General features: G+C 40.4%; 1 protein-coding gene across 1 annotated transcript; it reads left to right on the top strand.

Annotated features, from left to right (window-relative positions):
* Positions 1-10,181: 10,181 nt before the first annotated feature.
* LOC108038773 lies at positions 10,182-10,909 on the top strand. The gene is made up of 3 exons (XM_017115606.1): positions 10,182-10,274; positions 10,334-10,537; positions 10,592-10,909. Exons 1-3 carry the CDS (start codon positions 10,187-10,189, stop codon positions 10,765-10,767), a joined length of 468 nt encoding a protein of 155 aa, XP_016971095.1. The 5' UTR covers positions 10,182-10,186; the 3' UTR covers positions 10,768-10,909.
* Positions 10,910-17,699: the final 6,790 nt, after the last annotated feature.

Here is a 17,699-nt window from a genome sequence, read left to right as displayed (position 1 = left end):
GTTAGTTCTTGTGATTTTATTGAGAAAACCAGACGTTCAACGGATCGGATGCGTAGATTCTGGAAGAAGGTTAGAGGAAACCGAAAGAAGTTGATTTCCGCAATTTTTATGAACTCTGACAGTCGACTTTATACGGATATAAATATTGGTAATCATCAATATGTAGCTCTGTTGGACTCAGGCGCGTCCATAAGTTGCATCGGTGGCGCAGCCGCTAAAGAATTAGGGCAGCATCCAAAAGTAAGCAAGTGTTCCGGCAGAATTCGAACCGCTAACAACGCCGAATGTTCAGTTGAAGGAAAGCTTGAGTGTGAAATTAGCTACCGCGAATTTACGAAGCCGGTAGAGTTTTTTATAATCCCAGATCTCAAACAAGACGTATATCTTGGGATAGATTTCTGGCGTGACTTCGGCTTACTCAGTAAGATAGTCGATGACAAGCAAGCAGTCTTAGAGCTAGATGTAGGCCGAGAAGACGACGCTGTGGAAATGCCCAACGTGCATTTATTGTCAGTAGGACAGAAAGAAAGACTAGATGCAGTTATTGCCAAGTTACCGTCTTACGAAAAGGATGGACTTGGTCGAACTCACTTAATGGAACATTGTATCGATGTTGCTAACGCAAAACCAGTTAAGCAACGCCACTGGCCAATTTCACCAGCCAAAGAAAATCTAATGTTTTCTGAGTTAGAAAGTATGCTAGCGTTAGGCGTGATCGAAGAGTCTAAAAGCCCATGGAGCAGCAACTGTGTTCTTGTCAAGAAAGAAACAAAGGTTCGCTTATGTCTCGATTCCAGAGAGGTGAATAAGCTAACTGTAAAAGATGCTTACCCACTACCTCATATAGATGGGATACTAAGTCGATTACCTCCTGCACGCTTCATCACTGGTCTCGATATGAAACACGCATTCTGGCAAATACCGCTTGAAGAGAAATCTAGACAATACACCGCTTTTACAATACCTAACAGGCCTTTATACCAGTACAAGGTTATGCCTTTTGGTCTTTGTAATGCAGCTCAAACCTTGTGTAGACTAATGGATATAGTTATACCCGCGAAGTTACGAACTAGAGTGTTTGTATACTTGGACGACCTGTTAATTTTATCTGACAATTTTGATTCACATATGGAACTTTTAGAAGAAGTTGCGATGCACCTTCGCAAGGCAAATCTGACGATCAACATAGCCAAGTCGAAGTTCTGTATGACTGAAATCAAGTATCTAGGTTTTATAATAGGATATGGTGAACTTAAAGTTGATCCAGGCAAAGTTAGCGCGATTGAACAATTTCCGACGCCAACCACTGTCAAACAGCTACGTAGATTTTTAGGTTTAGCGGGCTGGTACAGGCGTTTTGTGGATAACTATGCAACGATTGCCGTTCCTTTAACAGACTTGCTAAAGAAAAACAATGTCCTTACTTGGACTGAAGAAGCAGATGAAGCGTTCAGCCAGTTAAAATCCAAACTAGTATCATCACCGATCTTAAGAACACCAGATTTCGCGAAGCCATTTGTATTGCTTTGTGACGCAAGTTTATATGGTCTAGGTTGTGTTTTAGCTCAAGAGAACGAAGATGGAGTCGAACTGCCAATAGCGTATATGTCGGAGAAGCTAACGAAGCCTCAGCGAAACTATTCAGTCAGTGAATTAGAGTGCTTAGCAGTTATCAAGGGCATTAGCAAATTCAGAGCATACATCGAGGGACAAGACTTTTGTGTTATTACTGACCATGCCGCGCTGCAATGGTTGATGAGACAGAAGGACCTGACAGGACGCTTAGCGAGATGGTCAATACGACTACAGGGGTTCTCATTTACGATTAAGCATCGCAGTGGATCTCAAAATGTGGTTGCTGACGCATTGTCGCGTCGCGAAGTAGAGGTTGTGTCTGAGATAAATGATGGAGGACCGATGATCGATCTGGCGTCGAAGGAGTTTCAATCAGAACAGTATGACGAATTGAGGAAGCAAGTTCAAAATAACCAATCACGTCTTCCTGATCTCAGGGTCGTGGACGATTTTGTATACAAAAGGACCGAACCAGCTAGGGGAAATTTGTTGCATAATGAGGAGTCATGGAAACTTTGGGTTCCCATTAATCTTGTTGACGCAGTCTTAGCTCGAGCGCATAACGCACCTGACGCTGCACATATCGGCATGAATAAGATGATTGACAAGATCAGACGGTATCTATTCTGGCCAGGAATGGTGACGCAAATACGCAATTATGTGTCGGAGTGTTCCGTATGTAAATCAACAAAGAGCCCAAACCGAGTTCTTAGACCACCTATGGGTAGACCGATGACTTCTGATCGACCTTTTCAAAAGCTCTATATGGATCTTCTTGGTCCATATCCAAGGTCCAAGAAAGGAAATATAGGTCTACTGATAGTCGTTGACCACAGCACAAAGTTTCATTTCTTACAGCCATTACGAAAATTCACTTCCGAGAGGATTTGTGAATATTTGGAAAAGCAAGTATTTTATACTTTCGGAGCGCCAGAAACCGTGTTGACAGATAATGGATCGCAGTTTAAATCAGGGTATTTTAAAGCGTTTCTTACTCGATTTGGTGTAAAACACGTTTGTACAGCTATCTATTCGCCACAGGCTAACGCGAGTGAGCGAGTGAATAGATCTATTTTAGCAGCAATCAGAGCTTACGTAGGCACTGATCATACAAACTGGGATGTAAACATCGACGCAATAAGCGCGTCAATGAGATCTAGCGTTCACAGGAGTACCGGATTTTCCCCGTATTTCCTTTGTTTTGGACAAAACATGATAGCCAACGGAGAGGACTACGAGTTGCTTAGGAATTTAAATCTTTTGACCGACGATGTGGTGCTAAAAAGAGCCGACATGTTGCAAGTAGTACGCCAACAGGCCAAAACGAAAATTTCGGAGTCACACGCAGCAAATGCTAGGATATATAATTTACGTAGTCGATCGGTACATCTGAAGGTCGGAGATACCGTGTTCGCCCGCAGTTTTGCTCAAAGCAATGCTGGGAAGAGATTCAGTAGTAAGTTAGCCCCGGTCTTCATAAAGGCAACGGTCGCAAAGAAGATCAGCCCGACGTACTATGAGCTGCAGAATGAAGCCAAGAAATCATTAGGCGTATATCATTTAAAGGATATAAGAACGTAAAAAGCCCATGAGGTAACTCACAGTGCCCTTTTTCAGTTAACCCTTCGGCGAGGCGTTACTCTGGCTGAGTTAACTGTGGTGTGGGGGCCAGAAAAGAGTTGAAGACAAATTTTGACCGAAATTGTGTAAGACATACAAAGTCGAGTATGCCTCGAAACTAAAGGCAGAGTATAGGGCAAGCAAGTCTCGAACGCACTCTCCTTAGTACAGTCGACCAAGCGGGAATAAGCAAAAAGAAGGAAAAGAGAAAATCAAGACTTTGGTAAAATTCCGCTGAAGTTTGACAACGTCGCGTTACCCAGGGAGACGAGTATCAGCTAGCTAGATCACTCACTCGTATGAGCGTACTCGCATAGTGTGTTCTCGCTCGCGCAACACCGATAGTGCGTAGAGAAGGAAATGTGAATGAGAACTGGAAGGATTCCGTTACTCTAAGCTTAGCGACGATGCGTCGATGCAGACGGCAACGCGTGCCAAAGCGTTCACTTCATTTCAAATCGTCAAAGAAGACGCACGTTAACGCTGCGCTAGCCAAAGTGTTTCATAGAGAGAGCTGTACAACTTGTGACTGTGAAGAATTACTTATAATTAACTACAAATAACCTAGAGTGCTTTGGACCAGCGACAGGTAAATACCAGTAATACGATCAGGTCAGTTGAGTGAGTTGTTATTTAGTTGCAGTAGGCCAAGAATACTACGGGAGTGTACGTCAAAGCCGGCCAGTGAGACAGGGTTTTCCCAGACTGGTCGGTAGGCAAAAAGGGAGGATCTGCGATTTTTGACAAACAGACTGCGCGACTCCAAAGCGAAAAGCGAGCCACGCGCGGCACCCCTACAGACTGCGCGACTCCAAAGCGAAAAGCGAGCCACGCGCGGCCACGAAGATTTTGAATCATCCAGAACTTTGGAAGGTTATTGAGCTAACTGCAATCTCATAGCCTCACCAGCGCACGCCACGTGCGGCCACGAAGATGTAGAATCATCCAGAACTTTGGAAGGTTATTGAGCTAACTACAATCTCATAACCTCACCAACGCACGCCACGTGCGGCCAGACTACATAAAAGGAGAAAAGGCGCCAAACGTGCGGCCACGATGTAACTCCGCTAATGCGACAGAAGTAAAGAAAGAAGGCGTGATCACTCTAGGCGATCATGCTTCAGCACCACTAGGAGAAGAGCCGGAGAAACCTGGGATACCATGCATGTAGAGCGCTATCCACGAACAGTATCCAAAGGAAGGTCACAGGAATGAGATTTGAGATTTAAAGACGTGATGTGACAATTTCAATTAATTAAATATTTTTATATATATATATAGATATTAGGAACTTGATTGGACGATCTAAATTTGAGTTCGTCAGTAATTGGTAGAGTCATTTGTAAATTCCAATCGTGCAAACCACACACGCTCGTTCCATCAGGAAATCATATTTTCTAATATCTTTGCATGGAGTAATCAACTACAGCATCTTCGATGGGCCCAACGAATCTGCTTCTACGGAATCGTACGTAAGTCAAACAGAAACTTGATATTATATTTCCTGACTGATATATTTGGGGATAAGCATGTGTGTGTCGATGCGAAGGATAGGATGTTTGCGAATGCATTAAGTTTGTATTTTATAGTCTTTTTCTAATATAATTATATCAATAAGGAAAACCATATATATATATAAAAGTAATGACGTAGCTTGAATGAGAAACAATTGATTTAAAATGACAGAACGCACTAAAGGCGCGAAAAGTAATATTTTGTTTGATAAAGTAAACTTTGAATGGAAATACAATGATGTCTAAATAACTTGAGATTCCTAGGTCCATTGCTTGGATTATAATGCTGCTGTTACATAGATTTAATAAGTAAATATGTAAATAAATTGAATAAGGGATAACCGCAAAATTTATCACGTGTTATCAAGGTAGGGAGGGTATAGAACGGGGAGTGAATAACACCTAGCTTCCCCGAACTCTTATTATGTTGTTTGATCCGCTTAGCCTTCACAGTCCGTCCGCTTGTAAAAATGTCCGTTCACATCCTTGATTTGTTTGGAACCTGTTAGAGTACCGCTTAGTGCACTTAAAACTTTCTTTATTTGTGGGACAGTGTACATCATATAGAGGACGAGGAAAGAACCCCACCCCATCCGACGAGTTTAGTACCGAGCAACGCTAGAAGTGCACGACTCCGAATCCTCTATACACTGGATGGTCCGTACCTCCGGTGCTGTCTACTACACCACAGAACTTTGCGCTTTAGCAACTTCTGGGGGAATGCACGGAAAAAAACAAGACTTGCGATCAAATATATATTTATAATATAAAATAGTTTTTAGACCTTCATTAATTTCCGTTTTCTTTCGAATGATAAAGATTGGCTGAAGCTGGGAAATGGATATAGACAAACCCATTGTGCTGAGTTCCTGGAAATTTGAGCTCAGGGCCGGGAATCGTGAGCTCGAAAAAGTGCAATTTACACCGAGAAAAATGAACACCTTTTTTTAGTTTGATTTTGACTAACTAGCACCGATCATATATATATATATATATACATTTCAATCATAATTTTATTTTACTTTACAATTTAATAAATTTTTTTGCCTCCTTAATATTTTCCATTTAATTTAAAATAAAATGTTGTTAAATTTGTGTTATCTATTTTCAATAGAATTGGTGTCAAATAATTTAGAAGACGTTGTACGAGTAATTATACTTCGAATCAAATACTACTTGGGGACTCAGATTACCGAGCTGTGGAAACACTTTTTCAGATTGTGGAGATCAAAGGTGCTCACCTTAATATTAAATTACAAAAATCTATGAATATTACTCGGTATCTTTTCGACATGGTGACACAAAAGTATGGCATCGTGAATTTTATTCCTGCAAGCGTCGACAGGGTCTACAGTTCAACCCTTCTTGGTCTAGGTGTAGATGGCATAAAAATATTTAAGTTATTTCTTGAGGTCGGATCGAAGACCCACCAATAATAGAATTTAATTTCAGTGTGCTTATGCCCGGTGCGCCCCACAGACAACAGGTGAAATTGGCACAATCTGCACACCGCACGCTACGAGAGGCGGTGGGTGGAGCGGTGGGCAGGCCGAAGAGTTGCTGTCAAGGACGTGGCCAGGACGACCAGCGAGCCGAGGAGCCAAGAGCCGAACAGCAGAGGAGCCGGACGGACAAGTGCAACCCGAGACGGGCGACGCAAATTGCTTCAAACACCTTGGCAGGCGGCTGGAAAAATTGGAACTGAGCAGACAACTTAAAGCGCAAAAGGCAGGACAAGTAATAGAAGATGTTGAAAGGACGAGGAGCCGGGACGGAGGACATTGCTTGTCTACTTAAAAGAACAGCGGCAGGGATGCGGTAACATGGGAGAATAAAAAAAAGGGGCAGGTAGGCTTTGGTGGGCGGTGGCATAAGCATGCCAAGCTGGCAAAGCGTATTAAAACACAAAGCAGCATCATTAAATGTTAAAAGTTGCCCTTGGCGAAATGGGGGAAGAGCAGCAATCGCAACTACAAGTGCCCAGCCCCGGCAACAACAACCACTTTAAACCAGAACAACAACAACAATCGGCGGTGGGAGTAGAAAAAATAATGCAGAGCGCGCAAGGACAATAACAATGCAAGAGGGAAATTGCGCAAGCATCAAGTGCATTACTCAGGTGATTTCGCCAAAGAGCCGTACAACGAAAAAAAAAAAAACGGAGAAAAACACAATGCAAATGAAAATAATTCCCCAGACGCAGGCCAAAGTCAAACAGCGATCCGTTAATAATTATAATTGAAAATGTGCAACAGAAACGGGGCGAAAATGAAATGCCTTTCAGGCATTTCCAAGGCATGCCGTTGCGTATACGCAACGTATGCTGCCGTTGCCGCCATTGCATCAAGGCATCTTTCTGGTGATTGCGATTACTCGGATAATGCCAGCGAGCTGGGAAATCCACCACAAAGCAGCGGCAATCAGCAGGGGATTTCCTTGCCCAAATGCATTTTGGCCAAGAGCCAGCGGGCTAAGAGCCGTAAGTGAGCCATTGTCTTTGCCGTGTCGTTTGTTGTTTGAAGGCTAACACTTCCATTTCATTTGGCAGCACCGCCTTCCTCACCCACTTTCACTTTACCTAACTGAAAAACAAAACTTCGATTACGAATGCATCCCAAGGACTTGCAATTAACTCGGCCCCTCACGGCAAAGTCCCTTGATTTTTTTCGTAATTCAAAGGTTCTTACCTGCGACAAATTTTGTGACGAATTTCATTCAGAGGCACTGAGAACAGCACGGCGAGAAATATCAACGAGTGAACTTATCTCTTCTCTTATTAAAAAAATATTGATGGGAATTAAACTATTGAGGTTTTCCAGCAACAAGGCCTTAATTTTTTTGTAGTCAGCTGCTAAAAAATATAAAATGAATGAATGATTAAAACTTAAGATATTTTATATCTTATGCTGCGATTATGTACTTATAATTTTAAACTCTAACCAATAAATAAAATGCAATGCACAAAACCTATTTGTTAACACATAATCTGTGTCATTTACAATTTAAGAATATAAATATATTCAAAATATCTATTGATACTTATTCAATAAAATGGAAATTGAACTAGGAATATCAAACTCGAAATCTTTTCACCAAGTGAAAGTGGGAGTGAAAGTAGCAGCGAAGGTCGACCACAGCGTAAGGCGATTTTGGCCAGGTTAAGTTGCTTTTGTTCCCACCAACTAGCACTGAGCCAAGCGCCACCTTACCCACTTCGCAGGTACCAGTTTCAGCCTTGAGCAGGACAATAAAATCCGCGCAGTGGCAAGTGGATCTGCGTTGAACGCAGCCAGTGTAATAAAAAATGTATGTAAGTGAGTGGAAAGAAGGGAGGATGAAAACGCGATAAACGAAAGGTGTTTGCCCTAGAAATGAAATTAAATTTCCTTCGCTAATATATTAATATTTTTGTGTACATTTTGTATTCAACGCCGGGCCATATTAAATGGCACTGAAAATGAGGTTCTGCCTAATCGTAAATTGGAAAATCAAATTTATGCTCGTCTTTAGCTGCTGTAATTATGTTGACTGTGAAACAATTTTATGGCAAATTGAGTTTTATTGGCAAGCAATGTGTGTCTGGGAGCTTGGCAGCCACCTTCGCCAAAATCCATAAATATATACAGCGTTTTCGGGTTGGGATTCTGGCCCAGCTGGCAGCTTTGAGTAGTTGTTGTCCTTATCAACGGCGTCAACAAAAAAGTTTGGCAAGAACATCTCACAAGTGGCGGGCCACACGTAGATACAAGTCCCCAAATGTGCCGCTGTGTATTTTGGATAACCTTTTGCTGCCGCTGGATTATGATGAGTTTTGCTTTTGCCCCTGCAAAAAAGAAAAAAAAGCTGGGGCCCAAGTCCCGGACTAAGGCTGAACTCGTAAATACCTTCATTATCGTTAAATCATGCTGAGTGGGAAAGATGGGGCATGGTGTGGGTGCCGGAGAATCCCTCAGCTCATGTCAGGCGTTGTCCTGCCCCGTTGCCTTTTATTTGCCCTTTATTTCGTTTCCCTCTGTGCGACGTGGCTTTGTGACTGGCTCATGTGGAGTTTTAAATAGATTTAAATGCGCATTTAAATGAAATAAATGAGCAACATTTCGCCACACTCTGCTTGAGATTTTCACAGGGCCAAGTTTGCTGAAAAAATCAGTATCCTTCAAATGTGGGCGTGGCCTCAACTGTGACCCAGTGAATCATTTACACTGCGAAGATCTCGCCTAATGGTCAAAGTTCAGCGAAATTTTTATATTCACGCTTAATAAACTGCCAAATTAATACACAATCAAGCCTCCGAGAAACAGAGAGAGAGCAATAAATAATCTACAAACAGAGGTAATATATTCCCTCTTCAAAGTGTAAACAAAAACAAAGGCAATCTTTGAGAGTCACAGTTGATGCAATACCTCTTGAAATTAAATAAACAACTAATTAAGGCCAATATTGATGGCGAGCTACCGAGTATTAAATTTTTAGAGAAGAGCTGACTCCTTGTAAAAATAAAAATAAATTGTAAGTACATAAATAAGCTTCTTTGATTAATATTTCAATATAAATGCATTCATCTTTAAGAGGGATTATTGGCTTATATTGATAAAATATATATACCCAATAAATGGTAAGCAATTGAATAGCTGAAACGAATGTTAGAGCAAACAAATGTAAGTGTGGGCGATATCAACGAAATTCAAATACTCTATCAAAGGTGGAAAACCGATGCTTTAAAAGCTAAAAACATACAAAATACGGACTTCAAATTTTTTCAACTCACCCGTCACGTTTATTTTTAATGGCTCTGAGGAACGAAGCCAAAACTTGATGCCATAAAAATGCAATTATATGAAAATTTATGATAAATTTCTTGCTGTTAATTACAAAATATTCATAAATTATCCCCTACATTTTTTTTAAGGAATTCTCAAAAAGAATTTTATTTATTATTACTGGTGATGTATTGCCGCGTGGGTATGAGTTTTTCGGCAATGTAAGAGTTCTGGTGGTGGAAACAAATTCTAATTAAAAACTCCAAGTTGGAAAAGTTTTTAGCCCAGGAATCTTTGCAACCGGCACCTGTTTAAGCCCGGCGTCAAAGCCGAAAAACTTAAGTGCTTAGAGCCAGACTTGGTTGAATGTAAATATAATTGCCACTAAAGTCCAAACTAGTAAAACTTTCTAATGCACAAAGTGTCGAAAAGTTCATCCATCAAATAAACATGAATGCACAATGTGTGAGCGAGCGTGTGTTGTCGAATTAGTTATGCATTCATTTTGTTTTATGAACTTTTTATAAGGTTTCGTCCTTTTGCGTTTGGTGTCAAATGAGTTGAGAAAAGAAATCAACCTTTGTGAGAAGTGTTTCGAGTCAAGAGTCAGTGCTCTCTGTTTACGCAAAATTTGTGTGGGTTTATTTTTAAACAAGAAATTTGAACAAAGAGAAGGGCCTTTTAGTGGTTCAGTTGAGATCGATCTGTCGAACCGAAATGTTTCTTAACGGGAAAGCACTGTTACTGTCCTTTGGCCTGGCCAACATCTTGTTGGCATCTAATCCGCTTTATATATTTCCACACGGTACAAATTACACTTTTTGCTAATCTGATACACATTACTAATTACTAATTGTTCTGCAGCAAGGACATCGATGGGAAGCTTAGGTATAGCTCTGATTATTGTCGCATCTGGAGTTCTACTTTTTGGAGAATTAATGGCCGCAAAAAAGCACAGGGCTAACATTATTCTATTTTGGCTATTGGCAACGTTAGTTTTCATGGGATCACAAATCATTGAAATTCAAGATACTTACCACACAAGTTTTCTTCGGTATTTGTATATCAGTGAGTACAATTAAATGTCTTTTTCCAATCTATTTATTAAACAAAACATTTTAGTTCTGCTTACAGTTATGGATGTGCTGACCTATAGAATCTATAACGAGGAGGTTAAAGCATTCACCTCAAATCCCGAGGAAATTAAAAATAAAAATGAAGTACCACAGCCTGCGGTACCAGTGGATCAGAACCCACCTCCATACGAAGTCAAAGCTCTTAATGTTCAGATTGCCTAAACGGAACAGTTTTCATTTACTTTTTTAATGTTCTTTAAACCTGCTTTGCACTAAAACCCCATATAAAGAAATGTATTATTAATACAATTTATAATTATGATGTTATCTGAAAAATATATTATTATTAATTATGCGTTGAGAATTTTACCTAAGTATTTAACCAATAAACTTCAAATGATTTCTAGTAAATATATGTGATAAAAAAATAACTGAGAAAATATTTGCCATAAATTGGGAGTAGTCTTGGTTCCTTTTATTTAATTAACCAAAATGATTTTAAGCGAAAAGGTCAGTGCAATAATATTCAGTAATATTCAAGACTTTAACTTTTAATAATTCTGAATTACTATTTTAAAACAAGCTTCTTATATATACATTTTTATAATTTTTTTAAAAATCGCTCACTTTTACTAAAAGGTCTCTTCTTAAAACTGATTGATTGGTCTGATGAAAAATGGCTGCTAAATGAATCACCCTAAAAAATAAAATCCCCATCCGGAAGAAGTTTTACTCTACAATAAGGCGAATGTTAATTGGAGGGATGAGAACTGTGGCTAAATTCGAGTAACAACTTGGCTAATTACAGTGAAAACTAACTACGAGTGGCAGCCTCATCAGCGGCCTCTCCCTTATGTGAGTAAATTTTAATTAAAAAATGTTTTTTTCACATGTTGTATCCCCCACCAGTTGCCACTCGAAAAGTTTTTGAAAAGTTTGTCAAATTGCACTCGCCTTCTTGAGCGAGTCAACAGTACGTTTTTGTTTTTTAGCTGCGTTTAATTAGGTTTGGCCAAACGCCGAAAAGAGGCAACTTATGTTTGGCTTTAATTATTATGCCTGAGCTGCTGGGCTGCGGAAAATGAATTTCTTGCATAAATTGTGAAGCCTGAAACCTCAAATTCCATCTGGCGGTGAATGTGAAAAGAAGCAAATAAAATCTAAGCTGACCAAGTGTCAGTCTGGCTTTTCCCCACGCCCCGTTGGCAGAATAGCATCGATCGATTTCCGTTTAATATCCCCATCATGATATGCTACCATGTTCTCTGGACTCACAAGTAAATACGTCAAATCATTGCGGCAATTTCGATGCGATTCGATTCGGTTTCGTTCGGCACGTATTTAGAGCCTGGCCTAACCAAGGGCCGAGCATAAAAATTATATTAAATTGGCATTAAAATCATGGCCTGGTCATTGCCAACAGCAACAACAGCAGCCACTTCAAATGACCATTAAAATAATAACCAGACCGCTCCGAGGACGGGCTTGTTTGGCAAAGGTCAAAGGCTAGAGACCACAATGTGTTCTTAAGCATGGGCAGCACGTGCTGCAATGAACTCGACCAACTCGAATCGACATACTTATGCAAATAGTCCCCGCTGCCTCGAATAGTGCCAAGAAGTTTCAGTTCGAAACTGCAATTCAATGGCCGAGTGGATAGTTCAGTTCCATCGGGCTTTAATGGATGCCAGATTTCATTTCCTGACAACTACTCGCGCAGATTAGGAGTACACTTGGAAACAGGAGGCTGATTATGGCATAATCTTTTGCTAGCATTATGACTAAATCTTATATCTTATTAGGCTATAAAAGAATTTAAAATATTATTATTTCTTTATTTCCTTTAAGCTGGTGTCATTTAAAAAATTGCTCTTGTGGTTGTGTTATAAAACTGAAAGCTGAAACAAGACTTGATTTAGACATTTTTTTCATTTTGAAAAGTAAAAAAAATATTGTTTAAAAATAGCTGATTAAATAAAGAACAGAAGATACATTTTAGACATGGTTTATTCATTCACTGCGATCCACATTCAGGACCTAATTTCTAGTAATATATTTTTCACAGTGCAGCTGTACCACTCAACTTGTCAACGGGGCGGCTGGGCATTAACTCATTAAGCGAACAACTCGCCATCAGCCCATTGAAGTTGTCGACATTGATTATGGGAATACCGCAGCTGGAGTTCAATTACACAAAATTAAAGTCCCGGCCGGTTGAAAGGTTTCGCCACTTCACGTGGCCATAAATTATGCAGCCAAGTATCTGACAGCCGAACCCAAAGTCGAAGTTCTAGTCGAAGCTGAATTCAGAGCAAACTAAACGCGATTATCTTAATTTATGCAGGGTCGGACGATGGGGGCTGGGTCGGTTTACTTATGCGTATCCGATGGTTTGTGCAGCCCTCGAAATAAATATAAATTGCAAAAACTGTCAAAGCCAAACAGTTCGAGGAGTCCGAGCTGGCCAAAAAGGGAATGCATTGGGCCGCAGCTCTTGGCCATCTTCATGTGTGTGTGTGTGTGTGTGTTCGTTATCGTATGGGGCTGTACAATAAAGAAATTTTTATCGCAGCCGCATTTGACATTTGAAGTATGCGCTACAAAATTTATTGTTGCTCCGTTGTTTCAATAAACAAGAACAACGACTGGGGCAACAAAAGGCGAATAAAAAGCAATCCATGGCACGGCGATAGCCCGAGTGGAGCACCCGATTGGAATTTCAATTTGAGCTTTTATCTTTGGGGCAGCCAACCGGGTGCTCTCCTTTGACATGCAAAGACAACGGAGAACGGAGCGATGAATAGGTGAGTGCTATACGTACCTGTTGGAAAATAGTTGCGCACGAGGAGGCTGTCAATGATTGTTTAAGATTGCTGCCGTAATTGTGTCGGTTGTTTGTTCCTGGACTATGACTGCCAGCAATCAGCTTATACATATTGCATGGCCATCCTGCAATAAAGCGATTCGCACACTCACAAGCACAACCCGGCCACAGACGGAATCGGAGCAGGGATGCGTGTCCTTCAGGCGATGGCTCACTGCTTATCCCCAGCACGTGCCCACTGCACGCCGGGAATAGTGCCACAAGGAGTATGGAAACACAGTGAAAAAGAGTCACATAACTCTTGACAGGGGTGCCGAGAAGCACCTTTATTTAAAATCTTCCTTACAAGTTTCTATATATTTTATTTTGATAGAGTGGCAGAAAGCTCTTCTTTTCCTTAAAATTTAATTTTAATTTTTACTACAACTTTAATTGCTTACAAAAATTAATGAATAAATAAAAACATAGCATTGCACATCATATTAAAAGATTTTAATCAATAAAGGATGTAAATAAAATGAGGTTCAAATTAGATTGCTTTAAAGCTTAGTAATATTTAACAATGTTTTGAATTCAAACACAAAATATAAATAACAATTTTTTTTTTTAGCAGTATTTTTTTCAAGACATAGTCTTCTATTCTTTAATACAGGCTAAAACTACATAAGAAAGAAAATATAATAAAATAAAATAATAAAATTTGGCCCAAAATAAAATGCTTATATTTTTATAGTTGGTCATAAATCAACAGAAATAATAAATTCTAAGTATTGTTATAATTGTCAGATATTTTTAAGTGCAATCTGCAGCGGCAGTTGCCACCTGCTGGTGTTCAAATCAACTCACACATATACATGCGTACCCATACAGACACAATCACACAGACTCACACAAAGCTGCCTGCAACGTGACGTCAATGCGAATGCGCTTCAAAATTGCTGCCGATGGTGCGTATACGCAATGCCGAAAACCATCCGCCCCGTTGCCCATTTGGCGATTCTTCTTTTACATAACAATGGCATTTACCGGGCGGGCGCTAAGTGTGACAATAAATTGTGCTGTCAACTTGTATTTATCTATATCGTGACCGTTTCCGGCGCCAGCGGGCCAAAGTTTTGTTAGGCGCCACAACAACAAGTGGCAAGTGGTGCAAAAAGAGGCTCGCTTTATTACCTTGATTCAGTCGCGTCCTTCGGGTTCATTGTCTCTCCTTCTCCCATCTTCCTACCCCGCCTGCCGTTTTGCATGTGTGCGTGAATCCTTTTTTCGGATTCTGCCTTCACTGCGAGTTCATATTAAATTCGTATGCCTCGCGTGTGCCGCACAAACAAATACCATCAAAAGGAAAAAGAGCCAGCCCGCCCGGCACAATGCAGCACCATCTCTGGGGCATAATTTGCGTTTAATGAATTGTGCAAAAAGATTTTTATTCACTTAGCCGCACACACACACATGCGACCGTAAGCCGCTTAGCGCCATTTTTGGTCTAGCAAATTGAAAAGCTGCATTACGGCTAAAGGTTCTTCTTCTATGCTCAGTCGGGATTACTTTCCGATCAATTATTTAGTCATTAGCGTTACAATAACCCACTATATGTACGACTATATATGTGACTCTGTGTTCGGGGAATTTGTTTGATCGATGAATGTGGACAAGGCAGAACTGACTAATTAAGATTAATTAGTGGAACGGAATTTTCAATTACAATTTTGGGGATTATTATCGACGCGGGCATTAAAGCAACTTTAAGAACGACCTCTGCCCACCCACACACACACACACTCGTAAAGAAGGGAAAATCTGTCAGTTCATCATTTCGAGTGCAACAACAACACGAACAATGCTTAACACCACATCAAGTTAAGATGATAGCCGTCATGACAACAACACACGCCAAACTTTTCAAGATACACAAAGAGTCGGAGCCGAAAAACGAGAAAAACTGGCGGCTGTAATTTACACGCTTTTCCCGGCCCAAGCCCGGCCAACCCCGCCCCCCGTCCTCCACCCTCCGTTGCCCTCCATCAACGTCAGGCAAACGCTTTTCCTGATAGCGGACATCCTTCCCCAAGCATTGCACACTATGGTATAAACGTACGCCTTTATCTGACGTCGAGATGCGTAAATGTGCGTGTGTCCCGCATTTAATGCGGTCTGCTTTGGCGATAAACTTTTGCAGCTGTCTCGGGCCCACTTCCACCCACCACCCACCATCCACAACCCATCGCCTACCGCCCCCCTCCCTGTATCGCCCGTTTTTATTTGGCATTTTTTGGATTGCCGCCTTCCGTTTGGCTCAATCATTTTACGTCTCATAAAACATAAATAGCAATCGATTCGTGAAGGGGTCCCTCAGTCGGCAGTCGCAGTCGCAGTCTCGAGTCTCGGGATACGACATTCTCCATCTGACACTGTCATTGTTTCGTCGGCGACAATTTGAATTACCCGTAGCAGAGATAAAGCCAAAATTCGCAGGTCTACCCCTCGATGCTGGCATACTCTTTCGAGTTCGTTAAAATTTAAACATTTGCGGGACCACCAAATACGATGAATTGCTCTCTGTTTATATTGGAAAGTAAACAAATGTTTCTGAATTCGTCTGCATTTCTTTTTAATTTTAAGAATTGTTGAATTTAAATGTTTACCTTTAGAATTTTCAGTGTTTTGGGTTGCCCAAATTTAAAAGAAAATAATTTACACTGAAAGTGATCTGGAACTTAACTTTCGCTGTTTATTTGCTGTATTTATTAATAACTTATGGTATGTTATACTTTGTAATTAAAATATACTTAAATGTACTTATGAGATAATAAACTATCAAGTTTTTAATATGTTTCATTAGATTGGAGATACATTTTGCTTGAATTTCAAAATGCAGAAATTAACTTGTTTTTGTCGCCTTTTTTAGAAAATAGTCATATTTTTTATATTATTTCGGAAACTGAGAAACTAGAAATTTTCATGTTTTACATTGGTTCTTAGTAAATACTTCCTGTACGAACGGGAACACCTGGCTAATGTATCTTCACCGACGACATAGGACATTCAAGGTTGCCGTATGCCCAACGATTTAACGTTGTTCTTGCTGCTGTTGTCATTATTGTTGTGTTTGCTGGTTGCTCTCCAGGGCAACATTTGGCGGTTACTTTGCCGCGGGCGGCTAAAGTCTATAATGCAGCATTATTTTATGTCGAGCCAAGCAATTTATTGAATTTTCTTCTCCTACGTTAAGCTTTTTTGTTTTTCGTTGGACTTTTTCTCCTTTTTTTTTTGGGGGGGCAAATGTGTTGAAGTATTTTATGAGTCTTTTGGGCGAATATCAATAAATTTTTAATATGATAAAGTGAGTCAAATGATGATTGAAATCGAGCTTCGAATTCACATTGCTTATCCAGATCAGGTTTTTGCTGGATAAACCCTGTTCATTTTGCAGCACTTTTAGTGCACAAATTGAATTCAGTGCTCGGTTGCCACTTTGCTTTTCTTGTGGCCTTTGTGTCATTCCATCCTCGTCCTCAGAGTCCTTTTTTGCCCGCTCTCTGCCATCTGCCATTTGCGATTTGCCATTTGCATGGCTAGCAAAGGCGATAAGAAAAATGCAATTCCCATTGCACCGACACATGTGACAAAAGGGTGTGGAAAAAAGGGAAATGGGGGGGTTTGGGGTGGGCTAAGCTGCTTAGCAAAAGCTAAGCAAAAAAAAATTGCCAAATTCAATTGACGTTGTCCAAATCAAATCAAAAAAGAATCAATGCCAAATGCCAACAAATTTTTGGTGATTTTAGCATGCAAATTTAAACGAAATATTTAGCCAGCATCAGTCAATGAATTATCCCCGATTGCTGGGGATAATTTGTGTCTTTTCGGGGTTATGTCGGGGTAAGCCGGGTTGGGCGTTTCTGTCATACAAGTTTAATTGGCTAAAATTCAGCTTTATCTTCTCCCCTGCCTCACTCACTCATACGCACACACATTTAATTACTACACCGTTGGCAATAATTTATAATACTAATTAAAATTTCGAACACGCATACAGGTAGACTCAAACACACACGCATAAATAATCACTGGAGAATGGAGAATGCGCCGCCGGCATTGAAAATTTTCATTTGCATGCAGACAACAATCTCACGCACACAACCACCGATACGCATGAAATTGTGCTTGTGTGTGTGTGTCGGTGTGTGCAACCTTTATCAATCAAATGTTAATTAAGTTTCAACTCAGGCAACCGAACAAATGCCAAACCAACTAACAAACCAACTTTTTCACTAAGGCTTTTCCACAGACGCCGCCGCCGTTGACGACGACGACGACGTTTATGTTAAAA

This window comes from Drosophila rhopaloa, unplaced genomic scaffold (genome assembly GCF_018152115.1).
Source record: "Drosophila rhopaloa isolate 14029-0021.01 unplaced genomic scaffold, ASM1815211v1 contig_115, whole genome shotgun sequence".
Taxonomy (NCBI): domain Eukaryota; kingdom Metazoa; phylum Arthropoda; class Insecta; order Diptera; family Drosophilidae; genus Drosophila; species Drosophila rhopaloa.
This window is presented reverse-complemented; position numbering and strand designations above follow the sequence as displayed.

Coding starts and splice junctions, on each gene's coding strand:
- LOC108038773 (XM_017115606.1), top strand. CDS start 10,187: ATGTTTCTTAACGGGAAAGCACTGTTACTGTCCTTTGGCCTGGCCAAC. Junction 10,275..10,333: donor GCTTTATATATTTCCACACG/GTACAAATTACA, acceptor ATTGTTCTGCAG/CAAGGACATCGATGGGAAGC. Junction 10,538..10,591: donor TCTTCGGTATTTGTATATCA/GTGAGTACAATT, acceptor AAAACATTTTAG/TTCTGCTTACAGTTATGGAT.